The sequence below is a fragment of the Gossypium arboreum genome, chromosome 7, assembly GCF_025698485.1.
Source record: "Gossypium arboreum isolate Shixiya-1 chromosome 7, ASM2569848v2, whole genome shotgun sequence".
NCBI classification, from domain to species: Eukaryota; Viridiplantae; Streptophyta; class Magnoliopsida; order Malvales; family Malvaceae; genus Gossypium; species Gossypium arboreum.
Genome location: NC_069076.1, coordinates 72,890,706 through 72,907,367, shown reverse-complemented (window position 1 = coordinate 72,907,367; position 16,662 = coordinate 72,890,706). Strand labels below are relative to the sequence as shown.

Sequence of the window (16,662 nt, the reverse complement as noted above, 5' to 3'; positions counted from 1 at the left end):
TTGAAGATACTTGAGATGCAAGTGAAGTGAGAGCATCCACTTCATGTATTCCAGCGTCTCGTCTTCCTGATGCGACTCGATTTGTTGGCCATTGATAATTGTTACTGGCAATCCTCTCGATGATTTCGTAAGCCTCATTATAAGACTTAGAAAGGAGAGAACCGTTAGCAGAAGCATCCACTACCATCCTCATGTGAGCATTAAGACCATTACAAAATGTCTCAAGTTGGATGCAATGTGGAATTCCATGGTGAGGGCATTTTCATAATAGTTATTTGTATCGTTCCCATGCCTCATACAAGGACTCATCATCCATTTGTTGGAAGGCAGTGATCTCGTTCCTCAACTTAGCGTTCTTGCTTGGCGGGAAATACTTCATGAGGAATCTTCCGGCTAACTCTTGCCATGTAGAAATTAAGTTTGGTGGCAATGAATTCAACCAGGCTCAAGCTCTGTCCCTTGGTGAGTACGGGAACAGCTTCAATCGTAATGCATCTTTAGGAACTCCAACTAATTTGAAAGAGTCGCTCACCTCCACAAATAGTCTTAGGTGAAGATGAGGATCTTCAGTAGGCATTCCACTGAATTGGCCCACTGTCTGAAGCATCTGGAATATGACTGGCTTCAGCTCAAATTGTTGTGCCTCGATTTCGAGTCTCCTAATGCCCAGATTAAGATCGTTAAATACTGGCACAGCATATTGTCTTAAGGCTCTATCCCTATCGTCAGCAATAAGGATAGGATTTTGAGCAAGGTTTGCTCCGTTTCCTTTATTCATATTCTCGAAATTCATTCCTTTAGTCCTTCTCTGGTTCGCTTGTCTTCTTCGCTGTCGAAAGGTTCATTCTATCTCAGGGTCTACAGGAAGTAAGTCAATAATCTGGTTAATACTCATAAACACCTGAAATTATCAAAGAAAAATTAATTAAGTTAAAAAGTAAACAGAAAAATAAACCAAAATGTAAAACTAACAAATTCACAAATAATGAATTTTTTTTAAAAACAATCCCTGGCAACGGCGCCAAAAACTTGGAACGACGAAAATGTGCAAGTGTACACAATCGCAACAAGTAATAAAGTGACAAGTAAATGTCGAGTTATCGTACCCACAGGGACTGTAAAAAGAATTATTTATGAAATTAATTGTAAAACACTTTGGTGAGGTAAAAATAATTTGGTTTTAAAAGGGTGGTCAAAAACTATTTAAAAACTAAATAAAAAACAAAGGAGTTCTAATGCACGATTTCAAATAAGATTTAATCAAGGTAACATACTTGTGTTGGATTAATTATATTTCTTGAACTCAGAATTATTAAACTCATGTTTATATGGTTACGAATAAAATCACAGCAACCCGATAATTTGCTAACTTATGAGCAAACTTACAGACAAAAATCCATTCATCTCTTGACATATCCCTATGTCAATTCAACCGACTAAACAAATTCTAATAAGCAAACATGTTATTACACATACATACTCATTAAACTGTACTAATCTCTTGCATATCCTTATGTCAATTCAAACGATTAATTAAATCTAATCAGCATATAAAAGACTATGTGAGGTAACAAGGCATCCCTACCTTGAAACAGTTTAATCACAATAATCTTGCAAGTTATGCAAGGCAATAATATCGCCAAATACATTGCTAATTTAACCTTTAGCTACCTTAGAAGAATAAACATGCACTGATTAAGTATTGTGTCAATTAATTACAATTGTAATCCTTTAAATAATTAATTCATTAGCTACCTCACAGTCGTAACGCAAGAATAACTTAGGCATGATTTTACTTAATCAAGCATCTTACCGAGGCCTATAACAACATAAACACGATTTTAACAATTCAAGCAGGCAGAATATAATCAACCCAACACAAACTTGAGTTTAAGCTAAATTGATTAAAATAACCTTTTCAATAGCATAAATATTCATAAACATGTTCGTCAAAAAAACAACAAAAATTAGAGAGATAGGGAACAAAAAGCAAATTCGGTGTTTCTTCGTGGCTTGACTAGTTGCTCCATTCTTCGTTCTTCATTGCCCTTAGCTATCAAGGTGGCTTATGATCATTTAATTGCTGCTCCAAAATGGCTGATGAGAGCCTCTTTCCCAAGAGAAGAAATCGGCACTTGAACAATAAGGGAAATGGGACGGAAAAATGAGGGAAAAGTGAGAGAGGAAATGAGGGATGGCTTGAATGATCAGAAAGGGGTGGGTTTTATAGCTGAGTATGGCAGCTAAAAATAGAAAAAATAATCAGCCTAAGAGACCTCCCATGGCCGGCCACACACATGGCAAACTTGAGAGTTTCAACTTTGCTATTTTAGGCTTGGGGCAATTTCATAAAGCCACAATTAAAGGAGGGGTTTGAATGCATTTTGAAAGTTCTTCAAGGGCCTTTTTGCAAGCATATTTAATCAGCTAAAATGCTAATTTGGGTCAGCCTATGGACAGTTCTGGGCTGCCCATTTAGTGGCTGGTTCGGTTCACTCAATATGGTTCGACCGGTGCAGTTCAACTGGACCCTTTCTCCATAATTAATTAAAAATAATTTATTTAACCCAACTTAAATGGAAAATAAAATAAAATTTAATTAATTTATGAATTAAAACACATTTCTGGACCATCTTAGGCTGGAAATTAATGTGCCTCGATACTTCAAATTGCTTCTCGGTTTTGTGCTTTCAGCAGTGTCAACCGAGCCAATTTTCGCCCTCTGCGTGAATCTGTCGAAAATAGTCAAAATTAATCAAAATTGAGTATAAAATTAACTAAATTCACCATGTTCATATTTTTAACACAATTTAATTATTTTATAATATTTAATTATTTTTTGACAAGAAATTAACTGGATTTGCATGAATTTAAGTAAAAATGGGTATGAAAAAGTATATAAATTTTTGTGTTTCCAAGCTCGGAGGCTGATATGAAAATGTGATAAATTAAGGATTTGATTCAAAATTTAAATAATGAAATGATATAGTGGGTAGAATTATATTAAAATTGGATGTATTGTTGATAATAGATAGAAAATTATATGGAATTGATATTGAATTGAATAAATGTTTGTTATAAGTGATTGGGAATGTTATATGCTTAATTTATCATAAGATGTGATATATGTCGATACTCAACTTGTTGATATATGGTTGCCTTGTTTAGGAAAATTCGTAAAGCTAGTATATTATCGAATTATGTTGTAATTTGAAGTAAGTTGTTTAAATACCTGTAAACTTACTAAGCATTTGTAATGCTTACCACGTTGTTTCCCTTTCTCTGTAGATGGCTAACTTGCGGAACGTGTCAAACGAATTATCGAGAATCTCACACTATTATAATATCGGTTTTGTATCTCTTTTGATCGTTTTATGTTTCGTTATGTGGCATGCATATAGGGTTGATATAAGTGTTTATCTTAATTGGTTGATTTTGGTTTGAACCTTATTGAATGTTTGATTCTGGACTTGTCCATGAGCATGTATAAATGTGTGTAAGCTTGGTAATATGTTATATTGCATGTGGATCTTATGATTGGAAAATTTGGAAAACAACTAGTATGGTTATATTGGTGAAATTGATTGAATGTGTAATTGGAGAAGGATTAGATGTTTACAAGTGAAATGATTACTTAAAAACTTTAATGATATATATATGTTTAGTTGATTGAGAAATTGTGTGTTAAGGTGTTGGAATGTAATTTAATGGTATGGTTTGATGCATAATGCTATGAAAATATGATGATTTGCATTGGTATATGTATGTTTGGTAAGTTTGAATTAAGCAAGTAGTTTTGATAAGTTTTGATGCCAAAATTTTGGACATGTTGCTTTAGTTTTTAGAATTGTTTGAATTGAGTAATGATAAATGAATGTTTCGGAATACCTTTAGGTTTTTTAAAGGCTTAGATGCACATATATGTATAAGCTTAAGGTTTGACTTGGTATGAAATAGGTACCAAATGGACAAATTTCATAAAAAAAAAAACAGGGTCATCGTCTCGATGTGAAATACCCATTGTCGCAACATTAATAAACAGTTTGTGATGTCCTGACGTCGTGACTTGACTCACTATTTTGGCGACGTCATGACATAGAGAAGGTCATGTCACAACGTGGAACTTAAACTTTCAAAATATTACAATTTGGTCCTAATTCATGCTCGGGTCTACAAAAGAGCTTTCGTAAGCTCAAGTAAGGCTCGAACTTAATTGTGTGTTATAATATTTAAGTGTTTATGAAATGACTGAATATTTGAATGATTCTTTTATAGTGTACTTGATCTAAAATTTTGAAAGTATTACAAAAAGGTCCCTATTTGATATCAGGTTGATTTTAAAGCATTTGTATGCTCGTATAAGACTCGAATATGAATGTTCATATTATTCTATGTTGTATTATTGATTGATTGCATGATTGATTAAGTGAAATGGTATTTTTACTGTGAAATTGCCAGTAGTAGCTACGACAATGAATGTACCACTCAGTTGTTAAGACCCAGCAATCGGGTCAGGTAAGGGGTGTTACACCTGTATTTTTTCACCCTTCAAGCAACGGTATCACGATACTGAAAACAATATTTAACTTGGGAAATTTGGGGCTCTCAATATCGTGATATCACTGGAGTTGGCCTTAATTTTCCTAACTTCAGCACTGTCAGGGGTATCACGTCTTCCACGCCTCAGTATCACAATACCCTTCTTCTGAATAATGATTTCTTCAAGTTCAGGCCATTATCGACAAACTACGCCACTCAATCTTGTTAGGTTCTCCATGGCACGATTGGCTAATGTGGGTCTAAAAAATTATATAAAACTAAAAAACATTTATTAATGCTTAAAACTAAAAATCAATAAAAACATTTAAAAGACACTTAAATTGCTTAAGAATAAGATTATTTAGTGTACTGGAGAGCCTAATTTGACTTATTAAATTACAGTAGATCAGTATATCACACTATCACATCACAGGTGAATAAATTTATAAACGGATTCAGGATCTATTCTACTTGGGTCATGTTCGATGTACTGTCAGTCTAGTTAGTCATATCTATGTCTTTATCTTCTAGGAGTCATTCGCTCCGACACTTGACCTCCTCTTGACGTGCGAGTGTCAAGAGTGGGAATATTGCTACAAAAGATGTGGTATTAGGCAATGTCCACAACTATACTGGTCAGGTTATAATATAGACTGTTATAACAGAACACAGTAGTATTCTGAGGATCGTACTCAAAAGAGGCTTGATTAGATTAAGATTAACTCCTACGCTAATGAGTCTAAGCAGTATCAATTCAAAACCATATTACGATAAATCATGTAATGAGATTAAATTGAAATAAAATAAATAAAATATTCTAAATAAAAAACAAGCAATCATAAATCTCTCAATAGAATAAACAGAAGACTAACTTGCTTTAGTGTTCATAGCTCACTCTTGATCTAGAGTTCTATTCAATCAGTTAGTAGCTAACCTAGTTATTACCTCACAGCCTCTAAATAACCTAACTAGTTAGCAACAACTACTTATCTCATGACCTCACAGTTTAGACTGAGACAGGCTAAGCGATGCTCAATAAAATAGTCTCTCAACCTCATCTATCTAAATAACTTTCTAGGATTGTCAAGCCTAAAGTTTAAGCTCTCTCAACCTGAACTAATTGATCCGAAAAGAAAACCTAAAGCAGTCGTTAATTACTCCCACATCCACTTGTTAATCTCCCTTAGATCTTAGTTATAAATCTAATTGTAGAAATCCTTAGATTGAATTCAAACATTTTATGCAATATTAAAATACAAAATAAGGAAGAAAGAAATCGATTTAGAATATTATTGAAGTGCAGAAAATTGAAGATTTGTAATAAGGCTAAGTGGTTAACAATCTCTGAACACGAACACAAGTAACTGAAGAAGGAAATTGGAAATCGAATTAAAGAAAATTACAAAAGCAAAAACCTAATTTTAGAATTAAACATAAAACATAATGGAAGAAGTCATTAATTAAGTTCTGAGAATTCCTATTTATAGGAATCATGTTAGATGACTCATTTAGACCTAATACAGATGACTAAACATAACTAAATCGAGCTTTGTGCAGTATGTAATGTAATTCACAATAGTGGAATTTTAGCCCTAGATATAAGTAAATGATATCCTCCCATTGACATTACATGGTTGATGAAAAGTAAAGGTGGCTACGGGTCATTCGCCTTTGTGATAAACGACTTGATTATTATTTGATAGTAATTGACTTTTCATAAAGGAAGATGTAATGGTTACAATGAGATAAAATAGGATCATATTGGGAGAATAAATTTATACCAAAGAGATTAAAAATATCCTATGAGTGTAACACTCTTATGACAAGGTCATTGGACGAGCACTAATCAAGTTGCTTTCATAATGGTATGTCATTAGGGAGAGCTTAGTCAGGATACTATAGTGGAATAACTTCATTATTAAATGAATTTATAATTAATAGACGAAAAGCTGGAACTTAATTATAAATCATTTGAGCCCTAATCGCCTATGTCCAATCGTTCCCTCTGTTAGCTCGATAAAACCATAAATGAATTATATGTTGAATCAAATGAACATAAATGGATAGAAATAGTAAAGCTAGAGAAATGAGAAACATTTGGAAATAAATGTGGTTTTCTTTAAATGGAAATGACCTCGAAAATGAATTTATGGTTTTTCAAATTATTATTTAATTGATTAAATAATTAAAGTTCAAAAATGGAAATAAATTTATTGGTCATGGTAAGTCTATTGAATGTAGAAATCTTAAATATATTTTCTCATAGATTTTTTTATGGTAAAGTCGTCATGATTTTAACGAAATTAAAATCGGGTTGAGAAAATTATTTAATTGAGAAATTAATTAATTTACATTAATTTAAAATGTTTATTTTGAGAAATAGAAAAACAAATATCGAATCAGATTGAATTGAATTATAAAGTATTAAGTTAAAAGTTCAGGAAGTACTTGTAATTGGGCCCAATATGGTTAATGTCCAAAGCCCTTCATGTTTAAAGAGAGGGGCCACAAACCCTAGTTTAAACAAACTAGGGTTTGCCACCCTAATCCTAGTTAGATTAAGAGTTCGTTTTTCTATTGAAATAGACTTCTACAATTCAACAAGGGTTTACCTCTTCTCCTTATAAATAAGTAGAACCGATAGGGTTAAATATACAATGTTGAGATATTGTTATTCTGCCTGAAAATAGTGAAAATTTATTTTCTAAGTACAAATTCTATTTTTTAGAATAACGATTCTATCGGTTTCTAGTGAGAAAGAATTCACTTTCCCACTAAAAGTAAGGTAAACTATTTTTGGTTCTGTGTTTGATTCAAATTTTGTTTGACCCACTCTCAAAACAGTTCGTGGTACGAGAATAGCAAAAAAGATTGTTCGGTTGAAAGTCGAGAATGACAAGGATCTGTTTAGTCAAAAATACAAGTGTAATTTTGGTAAATGGGTTATTACTATAAATATCATAAACCGACTCGATATTCAAAACTGCAACTTTCCAATGTGCAAGAAAATCGTTTTCAAACTAGATTTTTTCCAACATTCTTCTTCATTTTTAATCATTCTATTAATCTCATTCATATTTATTGAATATATTTCAGAACAATTACTCAAACACCTTGTGTGCATTGCTTTCTTGTGATTTTTCTATTCAATTCGTGTTTCACTTTAGTTCAGTGCCTTAATGTATTTTTATTGTGAATTTTCATCTTTTGAGAGTTAGACAAACTGAGGTGGATTTGAAGTAAATGAATCGCCTAAGGCTGTGCGATTTGCTAGACTAAAGTTCTACTACAGGAGTATGCATTGAAGATCAATTATGTAATGATATTATATCGATGCCAGAAGGATGAAGTATTGGGGCGACTGTCTAGATATTCATATACGGTTGAGATTGAAGGCATTAAGTACATTTGAGCTGCAACGAAAAAAAAAAGCATAGCAAAGCTACCAAAATTGTTTTACTGGCCGTTCGGTCAAGTGCATCTGAGTTACCTGATCAGGCATTTAGCAACTCTCAGCTAGTGGTTATTCCTTACACAAAGAGAGTGTCAGAGGTGACTAGTAATCCTAATGAGACTGTGAAAACCCAATTCAAGAAGAAAATATGGAAAAGAAAATGTAACACCCCTCACCCGTATTCAACACCGAAATAGGGTTACGGAGCATTACCGAACTTACAAAACAATTAAACATCCATTTAGCAAACATTTACTCAATTCAAGCATTCATCATTCAATCTCAATCAATTTGTCCATTATACGAGCCTACAAGGCCCTAAACATGCTTTAGGAGTGATTCGGGACTAAACCGGTAACTCAAGAAACTTTCACAAAACTTTGAAAATTTTTCTCAAAACAGAGGACACATGCCCATGTGGCCAGGCCGTGTGGACATTCCAAATTGGAGCACATGGTCGTGTCTTAGCCCATGTCCGACCCCGTGTAACTCTCTGACTTGGGTCACACGGCCAACACACACGCCCGTGTGGCTAGCTCGTGTGCCCTAAAAATGGCCATACAAGCTCGTGTGCCAGACCGTGTACTAGGCCGTATCAAACCTGTAGGCTATACTGATTATGCCATACGGCCAAGTCACACACACGTGTGTGAGGCCGTGTAGAGCATACTGACTTGATTTTTATTTCAATACTAGAGGACACACGGCCGTATAACATAACCTTGTGTCACACACGACTGAGACACACGCCCTTGTGGACAAAAATAGCCTATTTACTAAGCCAATTTGCCACCCTATTTTTACATACCTGCACAAACATAAATTGCAACATTTTAAAACTTAATAGGCAACAAATCCATAACATTTCATACACATATTAAATGAATTCAACTAAAATCATTTCTAAACTCAATATTCAAATGATATAACCAACCGAACATGGTATTCAAATACCTAAATTATAATCAAGCATTTTCTATTCATATGCCTATCTTATATCAAGACAATATTTGCATATTTCCATTCCATTAACTATTTGCCAAAACATACTATATTGAATGCTTATATGCAACCAAAACATTATACCTAGTTAAGCCAAATCACATGGCTTTACCTTCTACCACAACATGTACCAGAATCACTAGCTCAAGTAACCATAACTATCATCTTTATAACTAGCCTATACATGCCATATTTACATATATCCATGAGTCCAAAAGTACCAATCGACAACTGGATAGTGTGATGCATATCTCTGACTTTATCCGAAACGAGCGAGCTATCGAACCTCTATAAAATACGAAAAAGGAACAGAGTAAGCTTTATAGCTTAATAAGCCCATATAATTTAGAATTAAACTTACTGTTTATACATAATCAAAATAATAAATAAGGTATACTCAATTCAATTACCAAATACCTAAACAAAAGCATTCATCAACAAGTTAGTCACATAAGTGCATGGAATCATTTATTATCATTTCCACTCTTTCGAGATATGATCAATAAGCTCCTCATGAGCTAATGGACAGTAAGCTCTATTGAGTTGAAATGACAAGCTCTGACGAGCTGAAAATAGTAAACTCTTACGAACTGATATATCGATAAGCTCATACGAGCTGTGGTGAGTCTGCAACACATGCAGGATCTCGACCAAAACAGTAACCTTAGTGATATGTCACTCATATCCTATGACTTTCTACGGTTCAAACAGAACTCGGTATTCAATAATTATCATCAATTAGGCATTCGAACCCAGTAATATCATTTGCTCAATTATACTTTCATTTTAAATAATTTACAAGTATTTAAAAATTTGATTCTAATTATACGAACTTACCTCGAGTTGCTCGAATGGAAATTATCGACTATTCGTCCACTTTTCCTTTTCCCCGATCTAATCCCAATATCGACTTATCTTGATCTATATATTATCAAATTTAGCACATTCAACATTCGGTCTATTCAAATTAGCCCATAATTTAAATTGTTGTAAATTTATACATTTGCCCCTAATGTTTCAGATTTTCATAATTTAGTCCTTATCACATAAAATTGCAAATTCATGCAATTTAGTACAAACGCATGCTTAGCCAAATTTAATACATGTTACTAGCAGCCCATATTTTCAATTTATTCACACTTTTAACCACCACATTTTACATTTTCTCAATTTAATCTTTTTTTGACATTTTTGTCAAAAATCACTTTACAAAAACTATTAATCTAACATTAAACCTTCTAAATCTATCATAATTCATCAAATTACTCAAGAATTCAACAATTTTAACATGATAAATCTTTAAAAATTTCGAAATCTAGGGTACGGGCTAGCTAGAATATGAAGCAACGATCTTAAAAACATAAAAACCATTAAAAACGGGACAAAAATCATACCTAATTGAGTTTATAAATCAATGGCCGAATGAAACCTAATTCTTTGGCTTTTCTTCTTACAAAATTCGGCTAAAAGATGAGGATGAACAACAAAATTCATTTTGTTTTTATTTAATTAACCTATATTAACCAAATTACAAAAATAACCTTAATGAACATTAATTATTTCAAATTTACCAAGCCACTATCATCCACTAACATGTTAATGGTCTAATTATTACTTAAGGACCTTGAATTTAAGGTTCTATAGCTATTTGACACCTTTAGCTAATAGAATAGCACCTTTACATTTTATGCGATTTAATTTTTTTTCTCAAATTAACTATTTAAACAATAATTTTTTTTAACAAAATTTTCACACCATCATATATTCATGCTGTAAACATTAAAGTTATAATAAAATAAGTATTTTGACCTCAGACTTGTGGTCCCAAAACTACTGTTCCGATTTTACCAAAAACGAGCTGTTATAGAAAATACTCTGGGGAAAATGTTGATCACTTTCTTGACAAAACAACTGGAGTTTTGGTCATTAGTCATGGCAAGACCATGAGACTCGTGGTAGTCAGTGGCGGTAGGGTGGCCGATGATGTTATTGTGGCAGGTAGGCTCATTGAAAAGGGTGCGGCCATAGTCATGGTCTATCATTGCCATTATTGGATTCTTTCTTCTTAAAAAGGATTTAAATGTTGATGATGCCACCATTGAAATCTTTATGTTGCAAATAAACAAAAAAAAAAAAAGTGTTTTGGACTAATTATAAAAAAGTTTCCTAGCTTTAATCAAAAGTAAAGAAAATAAGAAAGTGTCATATCATCTTTCTGTTAGTGGATTAACGAGAACTATAACGACAATAACCAATTCAAATAATTATCTTAATTAGAATAACTTAAATTACAAAAAAAAATTTACCAAAAATAAGATCGAAATTATTTTAACGTAACCTTCATAGTTTACTCCTAATTCATAGAAAAATGAATCAATCCAATTCCAAATAATGGCCCTTGGAAATAACCTAAAAACCATACTAGAGGTGCTCATGGGCTAAGCCGAGCTGGGCTTGACTAAAAATTCAGGCCCATTTATTGTGTCGTGCCCGACCTGACCCGAAAAATGGGTCTAAAATTTTGCTCAAGCCCGACCCGGATAAATATGCTAAAATCCGGACCCTACATGACCCGCTCGTATTAATTTTTATATAATTTTTAAATATATATAATAGATAAAAAATACTAAAAAAATCAAAATAAATATTTTCCAACAAATTGAAAATAAATTTTAAAAAATATGTAGACTTAAATAACATTAAAATAAATACAACTTAACAAGCAAATGCCTCTAAAATAATAACAAAATTAATAATAAAATAAGTTTTATACAATATACAAACAATAATAATAAAATAGTAGCAACATAATAGTAAAATGTTAACAAAATAGGGAGAAAACAACATGAAAATAACATTCAAAAATAAAAAGAAAAGTAGATTTTTTTTGTTTTTTAGTGAATTCGGGCCAAGCCAAAGCCAAAAATACCTTACCAGAGGCCCGACTCATTTTTTAAATAAGACTTATTTTATGTTCCAGCCCATTTTTGGGGCTTATATTTTTATCGAAACTCTCTCACATTTCGGCCGAGCCTTCGGGTCGGGTCATCCGGTTTATACCATACTACTTGAATGAGAGGCATTCTCGTAAATAAATCAAATAGCCATGCCATTTTCCAGAACGCATAAACCTCTATCATTCGAAGCTCCACACGTAATCGGTTTCTGGATAAGCGTTTAGCTGAAAAACCCAATCCCAACTTGTTTCTTCATGGCGTCTCCTTCGCTCTTACAGTCCACATCCTCCTCGTTCCACGGCCCCTCCCCTTTCCTTGCACCACCATTCTCCGCGCGCCTGCCCTACGCTAACCCCAGAAATGGATACGCCGGCGTCGTTTCGGTGAGGGCAACGGGAGAGATTGTGTTGGTGGATAAATCGGAAGCCGAAAAACCCTACCGTCTCAAAACTACTTACCTAGACAAAATTATTCCTTTGCTTAAAGAAGAGTTCAAGTACACCAATATTCACCAGGTAAATTAATAATGGACTTAATTTCTTATATATTTTTTGCTTCTTATGTATTAAGGTTTTGGAATGTGGGGATTCTGGGTTAGTAGGTTCCAAAGCTTGAAAAGATTGTGGTGAATTGTGGGATTGGAGATGCTGCCCAGAACGCGAAAGGCTTGGAAGCCGCAATGAACGAGATGGCATTGATAACGGGGCAAAGACCTGTGAAGACGCGAGCCAGGAATTCTATTGCTACTTTCAAGATACGGGAAGGTCAACCACTTGGAATCGCCGTTACTCTTAGAGGAAATGTAAACTTACTTTATTCCCATTACTGAAATTTGAATGTATAATTGTGTGCAGTGTTTGTTTTTCCTATATAATTCTTTGCTTCTGAGCTAATCCCCCCACATTAGCATTGCTTTTTGGTAAAAGAAGTATTACCAGTAAAGCAATTGTAGTTTGGATTTGACATGGACTAATAGCGGTAGTACACAGCTGATTGTAATTGCAGATATAACAGGCAAGAGCAACATCCTCTTCTTTGACAGTCAGTGAAAGATTTGATGTTACATTTGCTTAAATGTGCTTAGAAACACTGGTACTGCAAGATATTATGAATTCTTTAGATGATAAAGTATGTATATTGTTATGATTGTGACCAATACACATTCCACCATAGCAGATCTGTTGTAAGGGGGAGTAAAGGAAAAGGAGATCTTAAATATGCTATGCTCCTTGACTTAACCTACCCAAATATGTGGTTTAAAGTCTTTCTATCAGTTGTATATTTGTGTGAATCACTTGTCATTGTGCTGTAATATTGAGCTCGCAACTTATTTCTTTAGGGTTAGTTCTCTTTGTTGCATTGATTTGCCATCTTGTTAACAGAATTACGTTTTTCTTTTGCATATTTAAATGCTGAAACCATTTGCTGTATGGTTGGTGGCTAATTTGACAGGTTATGTACTCATTCCTAGATCGGCTCATTAACTTGGGGCTTCCTAGGACGAGGGATTTCCAGGGTTTAAATCCTAATAGTTTTGATGGACATGGAAACTACAGTGTCGGAATTCGTGAACAGAGTGTGTTCCCAGAGATCAGGTTTGATGCACTTGGTAAACCGAGAGGAATGGATATTTGCATCACGACAACAGCCAAATCCGATAAGGAAGGCCAGAAGCTATTGGCCCTAATGGGTATGCCTTTTAGAGAAGGTGGTGGTGGTGGTGGTCCTGCAGCCCAACAGCGCAAGAAGAAGCTGAGGGCTCACCACTTTGACAAGAAGGGTGGCAAGGGTGCCAAGGGTGGCCGGAGATGAGAGTTTCCTCCTGCTAAAGGGCAAAAAAGATGTTTGTACCATTTTGTTGTTAAATTGTGCATTGCATCATTTTGTGAAGGTATGCCCTAAAGAATGATTAAATGCAGGTGATTTGGTTGTAATATATCATCGTTTAGGGTAGTTCCAATCTGGGATTCGATTCTGTACTGACTACTGAGTTCAATGTAAAAGATTTTATCATTTATCAATTTTCTTGTTCCCGAAATTACAGTTTCTACTCAGCTTAACTTCAGGGTACCCTTCCTGTTTATAGCCTTGTTACTCGGCTGAGGTTCAACGTCAATTAAATTTAACTCAAATCCAATGTTAAATTGCATGCATTGGGCTTTGGTGGCCATGATCATATTATTTTCATAATTTGCACCAAGCAAAAAGAAAAATTCGATAACTTGCGGCCCGTTCTATATAGCCAAGAAAATATGGAAACCAAGAGCCCAAGCCCTGGATCCATTGCTTGCTGTCGTAATTATGTTACTTTTATTTCTCAATTTTCTGGAATTTTGTGTGGAGATGTTTCTGTGGCCATCGTTCACTGAGGACCGAGATATTTAAAAGAAACCGCTTTTAGTCTTTGCAGTCACCAATCCTCAACTCTGAAATGGCGGTCATCCCTTCCTTCGCTTCCACCGTTCCCCACGTCAAGTCACAGCATCAGTGCATCCTTCTCCGGCAAAACTATGGCCGCAACGTATACACAATTAGATGCAACGGAGAAAACTCCAAGAGCAATTTACCCACCGCCACACAAGAATCTGCACCCGAAAATGTTCTTCTCAAGGCAGCCTGGTATGGTTCCGAGCTTTTGGGTATTGCTGCTTCTTATCTCCGGTCACCCTCAAAGGTTGAAGAAGCTGCCCAGAAAGACCTTAAGCTTGGCTTAGATGGGTCAGGAGCTATTGATCGTACTGCAGTCGTTCAAACCATCAAAGATGACTTTGAAAGATCATATTTTGTCACTGGTACATGAAAATCAAAGCTCAGTAAATCCACTCAAAATCACTTTGGTCTGTACAATTTGATGGCCCTCATTCATTATCCCAGGAAGGAAATAGCTATAAATATCTTTGTGTTGAAATCAGGGCAACTTACACTTGATGCATACGAAGAGGATTGTGAGTTCGCTGATCCAGCTGGTTCCTTCAAAGGGCTTCGGCGTTTCAAAAGGAACTGCACCAACTTCGGATCTCTCATTGAGAAGTCAAATATGAAACTTATGAACTGGGAGGACTTCGAGGTCAGTGGGATTTGCACTACTTGTGTCATTACTTGCTACCATCATCAATGTAACCTAACTATGAACAACTTTTCTTTATGTTGTCATGCAGAACAAAGGAGTGGGACACTGGCGATTTAGTTGTGTAATGTCATTTCCTTGGAGGCCTATTCTTTCTGGTATGTAATTGGTACTTTTGGTGGCATGTTCAGTACGGGTCGCAGGCATTGAAGACATCACATCAATATGAATCCACATGCTTGCTTAATGCTTTAACATTCTTTGCAGCTACTGGATATACAGAGTATTTTTTTGATGCACGCTCTGGAAAAGTATGCAGGTAACAAGTAATGAGGAGAATTGGGGAATATTTACTTTCACTGTCTTATACTTACCTTACTAACTTACCTATCCTTTTATGGAATCATTTCAGGCACGTGGAGTACTGGAATGTTCCCAAAATGGCACTGTTGAAGCAGCTTCTGAAGCCTACTCGAGGATTCTGGCTTAAGAGAAAAAACAGCTGAACCCTATGTTTAAGAAAACCTCTTAGCTTATCTTCCTCCTGCTCAACATGATGAGCCTCACTCAGACATAGTAATGTACTTTATATCTCTCCTTAACAATCCAAACGCTAGGTTGTTGCCATAATTGTGCAAGCTTGCATCTTTTCTACATATAAGGAGAAGGTAGCTAGGATGTTAGCTAGTATTATTATATGCTTAAAAAGCATGTGTACTGTAGCTGATGTGATCATGCAAGTTACCCATGACATAGAAAACTGGATAATTTCCCATGAGCAGCAGGGATGGAGCCATGAATGCACCAATCTTTGTTGGGAAAGGATCAAAGGTGAAGGATTCCTGATGGATGATGTCTCAACCTTCCGCTACGGCAAGGCTGAGGTTAAACCATAATGAAGAAACAGATCCTTCTCTTGGAACTTGTAACTGAATTTCTTCCAATACCCGTGCATTCATATATGTATATGTACATATACAATTGATACAATATATTTTTCCGTACGGGGAAGCTGACGTATATACGCTCTTCTATTTTTTTTTCCCTTTCTAGCTTGAATCTATTTCTTCACTTTCTAGATTTCTTCATACTTTTCCTCATAAAGCTTGTTCATGTCTATTTCTCCTATTTCTAACAATATAACCCTTCTTGGTTACCACCTTTCGCTTTAGTTCCAGAGCTTCAACGCTTCTTCATGGGTAACTCCCTTTTTCCATTATTATTTATAAGACATTGTTAATTATAGTACATGCTAGAAAATCTAAAAAACAACAAAGTAATCCGTTTGTTACTCAAAAAGTATTAATCCACCTCCCCTTTCTTCTATCAATGATGGAAACCCTCTACTTTCATTGTGTTTAAGTATTCTGGTTCATGCAATTGTCTTAGTAACCAAAAAGAGGGTTGTTAAACATGATTTATATAGTAGTACCCGTGAATATATAATTTTTGAAGGAAGGGTTAAAGTGTTTGAGGGCCTCTGGCAGCTTAGCTTACTGTTATATTGGGCCTTGAGGTTGAAGTAGTCAAACATTATGATAATGCTGATGCAGCATGATGATCTCATATCCACTCTCTCTGTCACTAATAGGTAAAAGGAAGATGAAATATAGACATGTCAATGAGCCACAAGTCAACTGCGT

General features: G+C 34.7%; 2 protein-coding genes and 1 non-coding gene across 3 annotated transcripts; all 3 read left to right on the top strand.

The window, feature by feature from the left end:
* Positions 1–242: 242 nt before the first annotated feature.
* On the top strand, positions 243–349 carry LOC128295835 (small nucleolar RNA R71). Its single transcript, XR_008286384.1, has one exon. It is a non-coding gene; the product is annotated as a small nucleolar RNA R71 (small nucleolar RNA).
* An 11,743-nt stretch (positions 350–12,092) lies between these two features.
* LOC108485722 (50S ribosomal protein L5, chloroplastic) lies at positions 12,093–13,990 on the top strand. The gene is made up of 3 exons (XM_017789602.2): positions 12,093–12,467; positions 12,554–12,754; positions 13,405–13,990. Exons 1-3 carry the CDS (start codon positions 12,207–12,209, stop codon positions 13,762–13,764), a joined length of 822 nt encoding a protein of 273 aa, XP_017645091.1. The 5' UTR covers positions 12,093–12,206; the 3' UTR covers positions 13,765–13,990.
* A 276-nt stretch (positions 13,991–14,266) lies between these two features.
* Positions 14,267–16,041, top strand: LOC108483205 (uncharacterized). Its single transcript, XM_017786479.2, has 5 exons — positions 14,267–14,744; positions 14,865–15,019; positions 15,111–15,177; positions 15,287–15,338; positions 15,432–16,041. The coding sequence occupies exons 1-5, from the start codon at positions 14,384–14,386 to the stop codon at positions 15,523–15,525; spliced, it is 729 nt and encodes a 242-aa protein (XP_017641968.1). The 5' UTR covers positions 14,267–14,383; the 3' UTR covers positions 15,526–16,041.
* Positions 16,042–16,662: the final 621 nt, after the last annotated feature.

Excerpts from the sequence above, each read along its gene's own strand:
- LOC108485722 (XM_017789602.2), top strand. The coding sequence starts at position 12,207 with ATGGCGTCTCCTTCGCTCTTACAGTCCACATCCTCCTCGTTCCACGGC. Across the intron at positions 12,468-12,553 it reads AGTACACCAATATTCACCAG|GTTCCAAAGCTTGAAAAGAT; the intron begins GTAAATTAATAA and ends CTGGGTTAGTAG. Across the intron at positions 12,755-13,404 it reads CCGTTACTCTTAGAGGAAAT|GTTATGTACTCATTCCTAGA; the intron begins GTAAACTTACTT and ends CTAATTTGACAG.
- LOC108483205 (XM_017786479.2), top strand. The coding sequence starts at position 14,384 with ATGGCGGTCATCCCTTCCTTCGCTTCCACCGTTCCCCACGTCAAGTCA. Across the intron at positions 14,745-14,864 it reads AAGATCATATTTTGTCACTG|GGCAACTTACACTTGATGCA; the intron begins GTACATGAAAAT and ends TGTTGAAATCAG. Across the intron at positions 15,178-15,286 it reads TTGGAGGCCTATTCTTTCTG|CTACTGGATATACAGAGTAT; the intron begins GTATGTAATTGG and ends CATTCTTTGCAG.